This window comes from Asterias amurensis, chromosome 16 (assembly GCF_032118995.1).
Source record: "Asterias amurensis chromosome 16, ASM3211899v1".
Classification (NCBI taxonomy): domain Eukaryota; kingdom Metazoa; phylum Echinodermata; class Asteroidea; order Forcipulatida; family Asteriidae; genus Asterias; species Asterias amurensis.
In genome coordinates, this window is record NC_092663.1 from 9934720 (window position 1) to 9947946 (window position 13227).

Sequence of the window (13227 nt, forward strand, 5' to 3'; positions counted from 1 at the left end):
TTTGTAAAATAAGCGAGCTATTTTCGTGCTTTTATAAGCAACATTTTTGCTTTAAGCAGCTCTATGAAATTGGCCCCAGGCTATGCAAGTGTAGAAGCAAAGCAAATGATTGGTAGTTTATAAAAAAATAAAAGATGAGTTTGAGTCTGAAACCTCACTGCTTATCAAACAGTGTTCACCCTTAAGCCCCTTTCACATGAGAGCATTTTTAGCAAGGGTCTTTAACAAAATGTTCCTCGTGTGAAGGTACAATTTGTTTCTACTGTCCAAGTTCTTTTGCAAAATATTGCTACATTTTACAACCATGCTAAAATTCAGCAAGGGACCCCAGTTAAATTTCTGTCTTGTGAACAGCACTATAGTAGGTCCCCAGCCATCGATTTCACGAAACGCTAGGATTGATCCTATCTCGAGTTAGGACGAGTAACTCTTCCTAACTTAGGATTAATCTTAAGGTCTGCATGCTACAGTGCAGGGTTGGGACTCATCCTTAGTCCTAAGATTAATCTGAAGTAAGGAAGAGTTTGGTGAAATCGACGGCTGGCAAAATAGCAGTTAAAAGACACAAGGATCAGTCACAATTCTCTCCAGGTGGTCCTGCTAGCTTGTTCAGTGATGGAAAACTCCCTGTTTCACTGGGTCATTCCACCATGACCTGGGTCATTCCACCATGACCTGGGTCATTCCACCATGACCTGGGTCATTCCACCATGACCTGGGTCATTCCACCATGACCTGGGTCATTCCACCATGACCTGGGTCATTCCACCATGACCTGGGTCATTCCACCATGACCTGGGTCATTCCACCATGACCTGGGTCATTCCACTATGACCTGGGTCATTCCACCATGACCTGGGTCATTCCACTATGACCTGGGTCATTCCACCATGACGTGTGCATGATTTTAGTCCTGCCCCATTCCCACTGTATTTAATCACCGACTATCACAAAAACGGTTTTTGCCTGGCGGTACAATTTGTTCGTTGTAATTAGTGGTGCACAAATTAAATTTGCACAATAGTGTAATTTGAGTGTTGAAAAATTTGAAAAATAAACTTCTGGATGTAACATCATGGACACGGTGTCAGTGTTAAATCCAAATCACATCATTACAGTGTATACTTCACCATCATTTCCATCCTCAAAGGAAAATGTTACACAAAATAATTGGGTCAAATAAATGATTTCTTTTCAATGACCAGTTGAAAAGAGCACACTTTGCTGGTGGACTGGTGAAACGACAACTGATAAACTGCGCCCTAACTGGTCCAATATTTTTTAGCTTTATGAATTTGATCTCTGCTGATGATTTTATCATGTGATATAGTACCTCCAGACGTCACCTCATGCAACCTTTAAGTAGTTTCAAAGTTCACTTTACAGATTTAGACATGATGGTCCGACACGACAATCACGCTTCAACAAAACATAGTCTATACATGTACATGCATCTGTTTCAATAGTATGTAGATAATGACAAGAAAATCACACTTAACCAAAGCACAGTCTATATGTTAAATAGTAGATTGTGACACAATAATCACGCTTCAACAAAGCACAGATAGCTGTTTATTAATACATGTAGATCGTGCTAGCCTCAAAATAACTAACCATGGCTGATAAGAAACATTATCAAGGGGACCACTTTTCATCCGTCACCTTCGCAATTTTCCCTATGTTTGGAATTTTTTCTTTAAACTACCTAAAAACACCCACAAAGTTTTGTGCATAATGCAGATCGATTTTTCTGCTCCCTTACCCTTCCCTTTCTCCTCTCGTTTCCAATTAAAAGCTCCCTAATAACAAAGGTAGGAGAACCCCAGCATAAGGTTTATGTGCGCATAGCAAAACATCAAGAGAGGGCGCTGTTGAACCAACACAAAGGTATAGGCACTGCGTGCGCAAGTTGTGCATGACAACATACACCGCATAATGTAGCAAACTGCCCCTTCTGCCTTCGCATTACGCATTGCGGTTCTGAAACGCGATAAACCTTATGTAGCTCAGTTGGTAGAGCCCCGGCACGTTACTCGGGAGGTTCTTGGTCCAAATCCTGATCTTGTACAATATTGGTTGTTCAACCCCGAATCACTGTAAAAGTTTACCTAGTCAGTTTCCCTCGTGGTTTGTTATTTAAAAACTACATGTAGGCAGAGGAAGAATTTAATCTTCCAAAACCAATTATGCATCCCTTTAAGGATGTTATCAGTTAATCTCTTTTTTTTATAGAAAATTCCTGTTGAAAATAGTTTTTGAGGAGAGATAGCGTTGTATTTTAAAACTCATTGTATAACTTGTAAGATAAGTACTGCTTATCTACAATTACAACAACAGACAAAATGCCTAAGAGTGTCACCCACATACTATGAAAAAAATGAAACTGGCACATATAAAGTGAAGTTCGTCATGACCGAGCGGTTTGGAGAAGCAGATTCAAGTCTTGGTGGTTTAGTCATCGGGTGTGGGTTTGAATCCCGGTCACGACACTTGTGTCGTCCAGCAAGATGCTTCAATGTAACTGCTTCTCTTCACCCAGGTGTATTAATAGGTATCTGCAAGTGTAGAGGTTGAAGCTTTAAAGTGTGTTTGAAAAAGACTTCTGAGCGCCATGGCAGCCCATGGTTGTAGTACGTGCAACATGTATACTCCTAAGAGAGAATAATAATTAATAGATGTTAAACTTACATCGGGGGATAAAGAATATTAATTTTTGGTTTTTACCCATACACCGATGTGTGTTAGCACTGTATACTCAGTACTTTCCTGAATCCTGTGAAAAAATGTCACAGGCACGTTACTTCGGGTGGAATTGGAACCCACGCCCCTTGCAATTCTAGAGCTGTGTCTTACCAACTAGACTACCGAGGTTGCCCGGTAGCTAGAGGCAGTTCGTATCCTATGTTTTGGCAGCGGGTTCCGCAACGATATAGTAATAGATGTTAAATTTGCATCGGGGGATAAAGAATACTAATTTTGGTTTTTACCCATACACCGATGTGTGTTAGCACTGTATACTCAGTACTTTCCCGAGTCCTGTGAAAAAAAAAACAACACAGGCATGTTACTCGGGTGGGGTTTGAACCCACGCCCCTTGCAATTCTAGAGCAGTGTCTTATCAACTAAACCACCGAGATTGCCCGGTAGCTAGAGGCAGTTCGTATCCTATGTTTTGGCAGCGGGTTCCGCAACGATATATAGTAATAGATGTTAAATTTGCATCGGGGGATAAAGAATACTAATTTTGGTTTTTACCCATACACCGATGTGTATCCTAAGAGATACTTTGTGCTATAATAGACTAATATTGGGCGATACTCCATGCCAAACTAGGCACTAGCCAAAAGTTACTGGCCCGAAAGTTACTGGCCGGAAAAATACTTGCCCAAAATTTACTGGCCTAAAAGTTACTGGCTCAGCCCCAAAACTGCTGGCCTCGGGCCTGTGGTGAAGTGTAAAATTTGAGTCCTGGGGCCGATTTCACAAAGATCTAAAATTGATCGTAACTGCAAATCAATCGCAGTTGCTTAGTAAAGTGTGATGTCACAATACAAATCACTATGGTGATACTGAAAATTTGTCTTGCGAAATCAGCCCCAGGTTAGTATTTCAAAAAGTATATAGAATACTTTAAAACATCACCGTCTCATTGTGCCTTATATTTTCATTATCTTCACAATTTACTAATTGCAAGAACTGCCTGATTTTGATGCTCCTTTCATTTTTTTCCAGAGGTTGTCTGAAGTTTCGTGACTGAAATTCTCTGAAATCAAAGTCGGATAATAATCCATCTTTTTTTCATATCTTCCCTATGCAGAAGTTGGTTGTCAAACCTGACCAGCTGATTAAGAGAAGAGGCAAGCTGGGATTGATCAAAGTCGGCGTTGACTTACAAGGTGTCAAGGAATGGCTGACAACAAGGCTCGGAAAAGAATTTGCCGTGAGTGTTTCCTTTATTGTCAATCTCGATATTTTGTAGTTTGTAAGCTTTTGTATATTGGTGCTGGAGGCTCACAAAAGGGAAGGTATATATACATACATGTACGTTAAGTAATTACTCTTAATATTAATGGTGATAAAAACTTACTTGGTCAAGAGCACTGATGGGTTTTGGGTAAGGGACTACATGTACAAGAAAAAAATATATTAAAGGCAGTGGACACACTAATTACTCAAAATGATTACTTAAAATAATTATTATCATAAAACCATTCTTGATTACGAGAAATGGGGAGTAGTTGATAGTATAAAACATTGTGAGAAACAGCTCCTTATGAAGTGACGTAATTTTCGAGAAAGAAGTAATTTTCCAGGAATTTGATTTCGCGACTTCAGAGTTAGAATTTGAGATCTCAAAATCAAGCATCTGAAAGCACACAACTTCGTGGGACCATGGTGCGATAAGGGTTGTTTTTTCTTTCATTAATACCTCGCAACTTCGTCAACCGATTGAGCTAAAATTTTCACAGGTTTGTTATTTAAAGCAAATGTTGAGATACACCAACGGTGAAGACTAGTCTTTGACAATTACCAATAGTGTCCAGTGTCTTTAAAGATGAAAATGAGTCGGGGAGCTGAAGGTAGTAGGACTTGAAGTTCCCCTTAAAACACTCTAGATTGTGGGGTGGAGGGAAACATGCACTAAGCAAGGAGTTCCAAAGAGTGCAGTGCGTTAAGAGCAAAGCTGTTTGAAGGCCCTTTGTTTTACAACTCGGCAAATCAAGAGTGAAAATACTGCTTGACACATTTCTTTGCTAAGCAGAAATTGAATTAGGCACCATTCACTACAGTGTAAACTTAATTCAATTTTGGCTGGTAACATAATTCTGTTAACCAATACATTTCTGTGCTTAGGAATTTTTTGTATTACAGGCTTAATGAAATTGGCCCCAGACATAGGAGGTACCGGGTCGGACACACTGGCAGCACGTTTTCAGTACCATGAAAATACCTGTAGGAGAGACAGAGACTAGCAAATTAACTAACTCGTTATCAAGAAATTACAATGTACGTAATTCAAACTTTTATTTGCAATTGCAGATTGGGGAGGCCAAAGGGAATCTCAACAACTTCATCATAGAGCCGTTCATCGCCCACCAGCCGGCCGATGAAGTCTACATCTGCATCTACTGCCTGAGGTCATGTGATGTCATCCTCTTCCATCATGAGGGAGGGGTGGACATTGGTGACGTGGATGCCAAGGTGATTTGTTGTATTTATAGTTCCTTGGTCTTGCTCTTTCCAGTACTTTGATCTTGATGTAAAGGCGCTTTATAAATATTTAGTTGTATGTACATGTATGTTGTATGTATTGTCAGGATTATTGGGGGTGGGGGGGGGGGGTGTTAAGGGCCGGGTTCTGCCCCGGATTTCTTTAGTGGTGAAAGAAATCTTTCCCTGGAAACCATTTTGAGATGGATCAGTTTCATGGTAGATCATATAAATAGACTCAAATAAAAAAGTGCTTAAAATAAATGGCTTCGGATACCATTTTTACTGGTGAAATACCCAATTTTACATTGCGTTGAAAACCTTTGAAGGGAACTTGCAAGTGTAATTTAAAAATGTGGAAAATGTGGTGGTCGGAGGAACTTCCTCCAGTGGTGGTTGGAGAATCCTGAGTGCCGGGCAGGTTTTCTAGCACCGACCACTGTGGGCAGAGCCCTGGGGGTTGTTATGTTTTTAGATGATTTTCCCGTCAAGGGAACTCGGCAAACTCTCACAATGGGATATAAAAAAAAAACGAGCTGGCAACAGCCATACTCTCTCATACAAATATTGATTATGAATTGCACAAATCAAGAAATTGTGATTCAGTAACTAGACGATAATCCCTAATGTCTGATGAGTAAAGCAATTTATTAAATTCAATTCAAATATCCTAGTCATTGTGTAATCAGCAGTGAGCTAGGCAGGATTCGAACATAGAACCGTGTGATTGCAAGTCCTGCAGTCTTACCACTTGACCATGGTGGCAGTGGAAACTACTTTTTTTTTTACATATATGTCACCCAAGGGTTTCTACCTTGTGCGTCGTGGTCGAGTGGTCTAGTTTACCGACCCAACCTTGAAGTGGCTGTCCGACCTTCTGAGTTTGGCGATATCGCGTAACATATAATAATGGTTAGTTTTCTGCATCTTTCAACAGGCTTTGAAGTACGAGGTTGGACTGAATGAAGAAGTGACGGCCAGCACTGTTAAAGAGAAACTGCTGGGTGAAGTAGCCAAGGGAAAACAAGAGTAAGTTTGGAACTGTATAAGATTGACTGCAAAATGTTGATGAATTCGTTTAAAGGGAAGGTACATGTTTGGTAATTACTAAAAACAAGTATTAACTTAAAAACTTACTAGGTAACAAGCATTGGAGAGCTCTTGATTGTATAAAATATTGCGAGAAACAGCTCCCTCTGAAGTAGCATAGATTTTGAGAAAGAGGTAATTTCTCACTAAAATAATAAAATACCTCTAGCTAGAAGTCTTTTATTCCTATCTGAAAGCACACAAATTTGTCCAACAAGGGTGTTTTTTCTTTCATCACTTTCTCCCAACTCCGATGACCAATTGAGCTCAAATTTGTTATTTTATGCATATGTTGAGATACAGCAAGTAAGAACACTAGTCTTTGACAATTACCAGTACCTTCCGTTTAAGAAAACTTTTACAAATCGTGCTTTCCTTAAAGGCACTAGAGTGGATTTCACAAAGACTAGTCTCATCTAGACTTAGGACGAGAGTTACTCGTCCTAACTTGGGACTACCCATACCTGGGACTAGTCCTTAGTCCTAAGTTACGACTAGTCCTAACTCTTTGTGATATCAACCCCTGGACACCTTTGGAAATTGACAAAGACCAAAATTCTCACTCAGTGTATTCCAACATTTTTTGTATAAAATAACAAATCTGTGAAAACCTTGACTCAATTTGTCATCAAAAATGCTAGAGAATAATGAAAGAAGAAACACCTGTGTTGCACAAATTTGTGTGCTTTCAGATTCCTAATAAAAGGCTTCAGGCCTGAAGTCTTTAATTATTTTATTGAGAAATTACCTCTTTCTCAAAAATATTTAATACTTTAATCAGCTTACCAAGTAAGTTTTTATGCTACCAATTATTTTGAGTAACTACCAATTGTGTCCAGTGCTTTTAAAAGGTGGTTTCACCAGTTTGTATTTCCTTCTAAAAAAATTGAAAGGTCAAAGTTGAATGGCAAGGTGAGTTTGCTCTTCTTTTCCATTGAACAAAATTAAATTTCTGCGGACGTAAATTTACAAAATTTATTTTGTCTTTCTTTACAGTATGATTGCCAAGTTTGTGGAGGCACTTTACAAACAATACAGAGATCTCTACTTCACTTATTTGGAGATTAACCCTCTGGGTAAGTACGGAATCACTGTCCTCTCGTCTGTGGACCTTTATCAGGGCTCTAATTTTGGGTAAAGTTCCACGGGGCTTGTAGCTGAAAATGTTTACTGGACTGGAATTTTTTTTGCTAGACCAGAATCTTCATGAGAAAGAGCTTTCTACACTTGAACAAGCACTACAAAGAGACGTTTATCTCATTTGTTTTATGGGGAAGTGTCGTGGCCGAGCGGTTAAGAGCCCCGAATTCAAACTCTGATGTTTCTGATCAGCAGAGTGTGGGTTTGAATCCCCAGCCGTGACACTTGTGTCTGCAAGCAAGACACTTAACCATTGCTTCGTCCTTCAGATGGGACGTAAAGCCGTTGGTCCCATGTGTTGTGTAACGCATGTAAAAGAACCCAGTGCACTTATCGAAAAGAGAAGGGGTTCGCCAAAATCAGTCCACAAAGAAACAACAGCACTTTGTCAGCTTGAACTGCTTTTAGCCTCCGCGTCTGTGTCCCATATCCAACGGCCGAGTTGGATATGGGACGCAGACGCGCTTTATTTTTCAGTATTCTACGAGCGCGCGTGTTATAACGAATTTATCTTCCAGTTTCACATACGTCAACGCGCAAAGTTTCAAATTTCAGAATGTTATTTTGCGACGAAGCGCACAAAGTTTAGAATGTAGTTTTTGCACTGTCCGTATACGGAGCGTGACGCATTGAAATTCACAATAGGCACTGTGTAATAAAAACACGAGGAAGTAGGATATAAACAGAGGAAGTAGTATATATGTTTTTATCCCCCTAGTAGTTCGATCATCTGATTGGTGGATTAGCCCGTACTGGAAGATAAATGTTGTTATTACATTGTGTTCACAGGCCTATATGCTTCGTTTTTGAAAGGGCAAGGGTACCAAGGCATTTTCTTCTTCGTAAAGGGCAACCCCATGAGCAAATTGTAAATTTCTACTGGAGCATTTTAAGGGCACTAATGTAACAACCAGGGGGCATGGAGGCAATTGCCTCTGTTGCCTCCGTATTGTATCGGGCCTGTGATCTAATGAACTCTTGCACCAACGTGTAATAATTTGTAATTTCTGTTTTCCAACGCTGCAGTGGTAACAGACAAGGTGTACATCCTGGATCTAGCCGCTAAGATTGACGCTACAGCAGAGTATATGTGCAAGGCCCAATGGGGTGATATTGACTACCCGCCACCATTTGGTAGAGAGGCATTCCCAGAGGTAAGATTCTCAATTGATTAGTAGAATTTGAAACTTTGAATAGAGTGACGATAATCAGGGCCCAATTCCACAGGAATGCTGTACTTGCAGCCCATAGAATGGTGTGCTTTATACAGGGCACCATATGTGCAGAAATTTTGAGAGCCATGAATTAGGGCCCGCAGCCCTCTATTGCCAAACAGCCTAACTCAAAGAAGAGTTTCAAGGGCAAACTATGTATGGTTTGAAAACATATCCTCATTTTACACTATCGCCCCGTTTTTATGGCAAAACAGCTAATCTCCATTCTTGCTTTTCTCAAAATATACTTTTTTGAGATAGGCTGGTTTGCCCTGTTCACTCACTCCCTCTGCCAAGTCGGTTCGCTTGTGCTGACATTCTCTGTCCAGAAGTTCTGGCAGTCTTCAGCAGTGTCAACCAAACCTCAGCCGTCTTAACTGTCAGTGAGCCTTGGCATGCAGCCATACTCACGCTAGTTACGTTTCACTGTGAAGTTAGTGCTTGGATGAATAGCACTCTGCACTAATGACGTCTCTTTTGCTAAAAATACGCAGGTGTCGGACAACATTCCACTACTTTAGCGATCACTAAACATCAAGGTGCCATATGGAACTTTCAGTAGTAGTGTAAAAGTGCGTAGTCATAAACGTGGACACGTCTGCGCGCGTATGTTTAGTGAAATTTTGTATGTTTTTCTGAAATCCGGGTACTAAGCTTCTATTTTAAACATTAGTGCGGAGGGCTATTGATTATCATCTTTGACTATTGTGTTATTTCTTCTGAACTCTTTACTCACCTGTCTCTGTTTTTGGTCCCACCTCAGGAAGCTTACATCGCTGACTTGGATGCCAAGAGTGGAGCATCTCTCAAGCTTTCCATCCTGAATCAACATGGCCGAATCTGGACCATGCTGGCTGGAGGTGGTGCTTCAGTTATTTACAGGTACAGTAAGAAAGCCATCGACGGCTGGCTACACGGCAGTAATGGTTGTATGGCTTCTGACGGGCACACTCGAACAAAGATGTTGACTGATCAGGAGATCGCTAACATACATGTAGGGCTAGATAGCTCAGTTGGTAGAGCATCGGTACCTCAAACTGGAGGTCGTTGGTTCAAGTCTCGCTACAGTATTATCTTTGTTCAAACCCCAAGTTGTTTTAAATTTACTCAGTAAGTTTCCCTTGTGGTTTATTATTACTTGATAATTTTGCAATTTGAAAACATTTTTCCATCAGCAAAACTTATAATTTAACCCTTGTATTTCCGCACAATTTTTTCCTCCTTATAAAAAACTCCAGTGACACAATCTGCGACATGGGTGGTGCGAGAGAACTGGCCAACTACGGGGAGTACTCAGGAGCACCCAGTGAGCAGCAGACCTACGAGTACGCCAAGACGATACTGAGTCTCATGACTCGTGAGAAACACCAGGAGGGAAAGGTGCTCATTATCGGTGGGGGTATTGCCAACTTCACCAACGTGGCTGCAACCTTCAAGGTACTAAAGAGACTTTTGTGTTCTTGGTTTTTTCAAAGGGAATGTATAACTTTGGTAATTTCTCTTAAAATTAGTAGCAATACACACTTTTTGTAAGAAGCCTCTAGCAGCATTGGATAGTATAAAGCATTTTGAGAAACATTTCACTTTGAAGTAATGATATGGTTTTTATGGAAAATAATAACAGTTTTTTATATGCCAAAAAATGTGAATGAGAAGCGTTACAGAATATTGTGTATTCCGGGATTATTTTGCCTGTGTGGACATTATTTCCATATTCGCTTATTTTATCATACATCATACTATGCTTTTATAAATTTGACATAGGCCTAATGGTGCATTGTTTTATTAAATGGCAGAATTGAAATAAATGTTACTAAATTCGCTCTGGATTTTCGACGGTATCTCAAAAATGCAACCTCATAAAATGAAATATTCAGATGTTAGTTTTATTGTATACATCTACATTTATATAGGATTAAAGCAATTGAATGGTTCCAAAAACCAAAGGTATTCTTTGCCTTAAAGGAGCTCTTATTATGTCTTCTTAATAAAGATGATCTAACTCCTCTTTTTATTTTTTTAATGACAGGGTATTGTGAGAGCCCTGAAGGAATTCAAGACTAAGCTGATTGAGTACGGAGTGTCCATTTTCGTGAGGAGGGGTGGTCCCAACTACCAAGAGGGGCTGAGGGTGATGAGAGAATTAGGTAAGGCAAAGTACAGATTTGGTAATTATCTTGGAAAAAAAAAAACATGTTTGGTTTTACATATATAAAGGTTTGCGGTAACACCATGTAATGACTATGTCTAATGAGTTGGGGTGGTTCTGAAAAGAACCGTTGGTTTCAACTCGACGTTCGATGTTTGGGTTTGAACAAAGAAAATTAAAATGGAGCAGGGCTTGAACCAATGACCTTTGGATTAACAAACCAATGCTCTACCTTGTGTTAGCATTCTCTCCATTAAGCCCTGTTCACACTTCCTGCGAATGCTAATGCGACATCACAACTCTGTTTTCACATTTCGATATTCGCAAGAGAGTTGAGCACAACTCAACCCCTGCGAATAATTCATTGCGATTATGTGACGTCAACATTTTTATTTCATTCGCAGGAAGTATGAACTGGGCTGTAGTCAATTTATTTATTCAGGGGTGCCAACAAAATGTATCAGTTTCAAGTTTCAGATTTGAAAACAAAATGGACATTAAGTTTGCACCAAACCTCCAAAACAAATGTTTCTGACTGAAATAGTTATAATTTCTGACTTGAATAATAATACTTATATGCATCAGGTTGGCTCAGTGGTTTCTTTACATGCCTTGCATCCCTGGACCCCAGTGTGAAGCCCAAACCCTGATGACTGTAGCTACCAGAGCTTGAATCCAGTGTATTAAACCACTCGACCACAAAATGCTACAAGTACTGTCAAAATAAAGAAACTATATTTTGAAGACTCGCAAACCTGTCACTCTGTCACAATGGTCCAGTGGTTAGACTACAGGACTTGCAATCACAAGGCTTTGTGTTTGAGTTCGGCCAAACTAGCCAGATGGATGGGAATCAATTAACTCTTCCAAAAAATGGTAGTAAATGTACATACATTTTAAAGCATCGCGGCGATTCCAGAAGATTCTTAACTAGATCCAATCAAATCAAATCAAATTCTTTGATTGCATTTCAGGAAGTTCTCTGGGCGTTCCGATGCATGTCTTCGGCACAGAGACCCACATGACGGCCATCGTTGGCATGGCGCTAGGCAAGCGTGAGATCCCCACCATGCCCACACCGGGGGACCAGACTACGGCCAGTTTCTTACTCGCCGGAAGCGCTGTAAGTTTGTCACCTTCTTTGTTCCGTTTATAAAAATCTCCCTCAGGATCAGACTAACTTCTTATTACCATAGACCGTTATCACTCTCAGCCATCTATGTCTTATTCCCTGTATAAACAATGACACTGATAGTTGTGTTTCTCAATTTATAAAAAGGCACCAGACTATTCTCCCCACCAGCCTCACTTTGGATACATTGGTTTGAATGGAAGAAAAAAACAAGATGGCTGCTTCATGATAAAAGTCTGTTGCTCACATTTCCATTCTAGGATTATCTTTACCTCTGCCATAGACACAACAATCATTTCCCATTATTTTTGGTGTGTGGAAAATTGTATACACAAACATTTTTTTAAGGGGGACAGTGTAATTTTCCGGTAGGTACATGTATGAACACATGGGCATTGATACAGCATCCATCAGCACTTGATTGCAGTTTGGCTTATTTCCCACCAACATTGCTTCACCTTTACAACCTCATTCCCTTTAAAGACACTGGACAATATTGGTAATTACTCAAAATAATTATTAGCATAAAACCTTACTTGGTAACAAGTCAAAGGGAACTGTTGATAGTATAAAACATCTTGAGAAACGGCTCCCTCTGAAGTGGTGTAGTTTCGAGAATGAAGTCATTTTCCACGAATTTGATTTTGAGACCTCAAGTTTAGAATTTGAGGTCTTGAAATCAAGCATCTGAAAGCACACAACTTTGTTTGACAAGGGTGTTTTTTTTTTATTAATAGCTCGCAACTGCCATGACCAATTGAGTTCAAATTCTCACAGGTTTGTTATTTTATACATTAGTCGAGATTCACCAAGTGAGAAGACTGGTCTTTGACAACTACCAAAGGTGTACAAAGGTGAACGAAAGAAAAAACACCCTTGTCACACAAAGTTTTGTGCTTTTAGATGCTTGATTTCGAGACCTCAAAATCTAATTCTGAGGTCTCGAAATCAGATGGAGATGTTTCTCAGCTCCCCATTACTCGTTACCAAGTAAGGTTTTATGCTAATCATTATTTTTAATTATTACCAATAGCATCCACTGCCTTTAAAATTGGCAATTATGTCAAACATGTACATTAAACCAATTCTTTGTCAAGTAATTTTTATAAAGTGTCATGGCCGAGTGGTTAAGAGCATCGAATTCAAGTTCTGGTGCTAATTCACCGGAGTGTGGGTTCGAATCCCGGTCGTGACACTTGTGTCCTTGAGCAAGATACTTTACTATAATTGCTTCTCTTCACCCAGGGGTATAAATGGGTAGCTGCGAGGGTAGAGGTTGATATTGTGAATGA

At 39.9% G+C, this 13227-nt stretch overlaps 1 protein-coding gene across 2 annotated transcripts in view; it reads left to right on the forward strand.

Moving 5' to 3' along the window:
* Positions 1-13227, forward strand: part of LOC139948587 (ATP-citrate synthase-like) — a 60538-nt gene that overhangs the window by 10736 nt on the left and 36575 nt on the right. For both annotated transcript variants that reach the window (XM_071946759.1, XM_071946760.1), the window contains exons 3-11: positions 3818-3940; positions 5041-5202; positions 6149-6240; positions 7297-7376; positions 8467-8594; positions 9418-9536; positions 9893-10091; positions 10684-10801; positions 11778-11926. In XM_071946759.1, the coding sequence (XP_071802860.1) occupies positions 3818-3940; positions 5041-5202; positions 6149-6240; positions 7297-7376; positions 8467-8594; positions 9418-9536; positions 9893-10091; positions 10684-10801; positions 11778-11926 (1170 nt within the window). The remainder of the gene's footprint in view (positions 1-3817; positions 3941-5040; positions 5203-6148; positions 6241-7296; positions 7377-8466; positions 8595-9417; positions 9537-9892; positions 10092-10683; positions 10802-11777; positions 11927-13227) is intronic.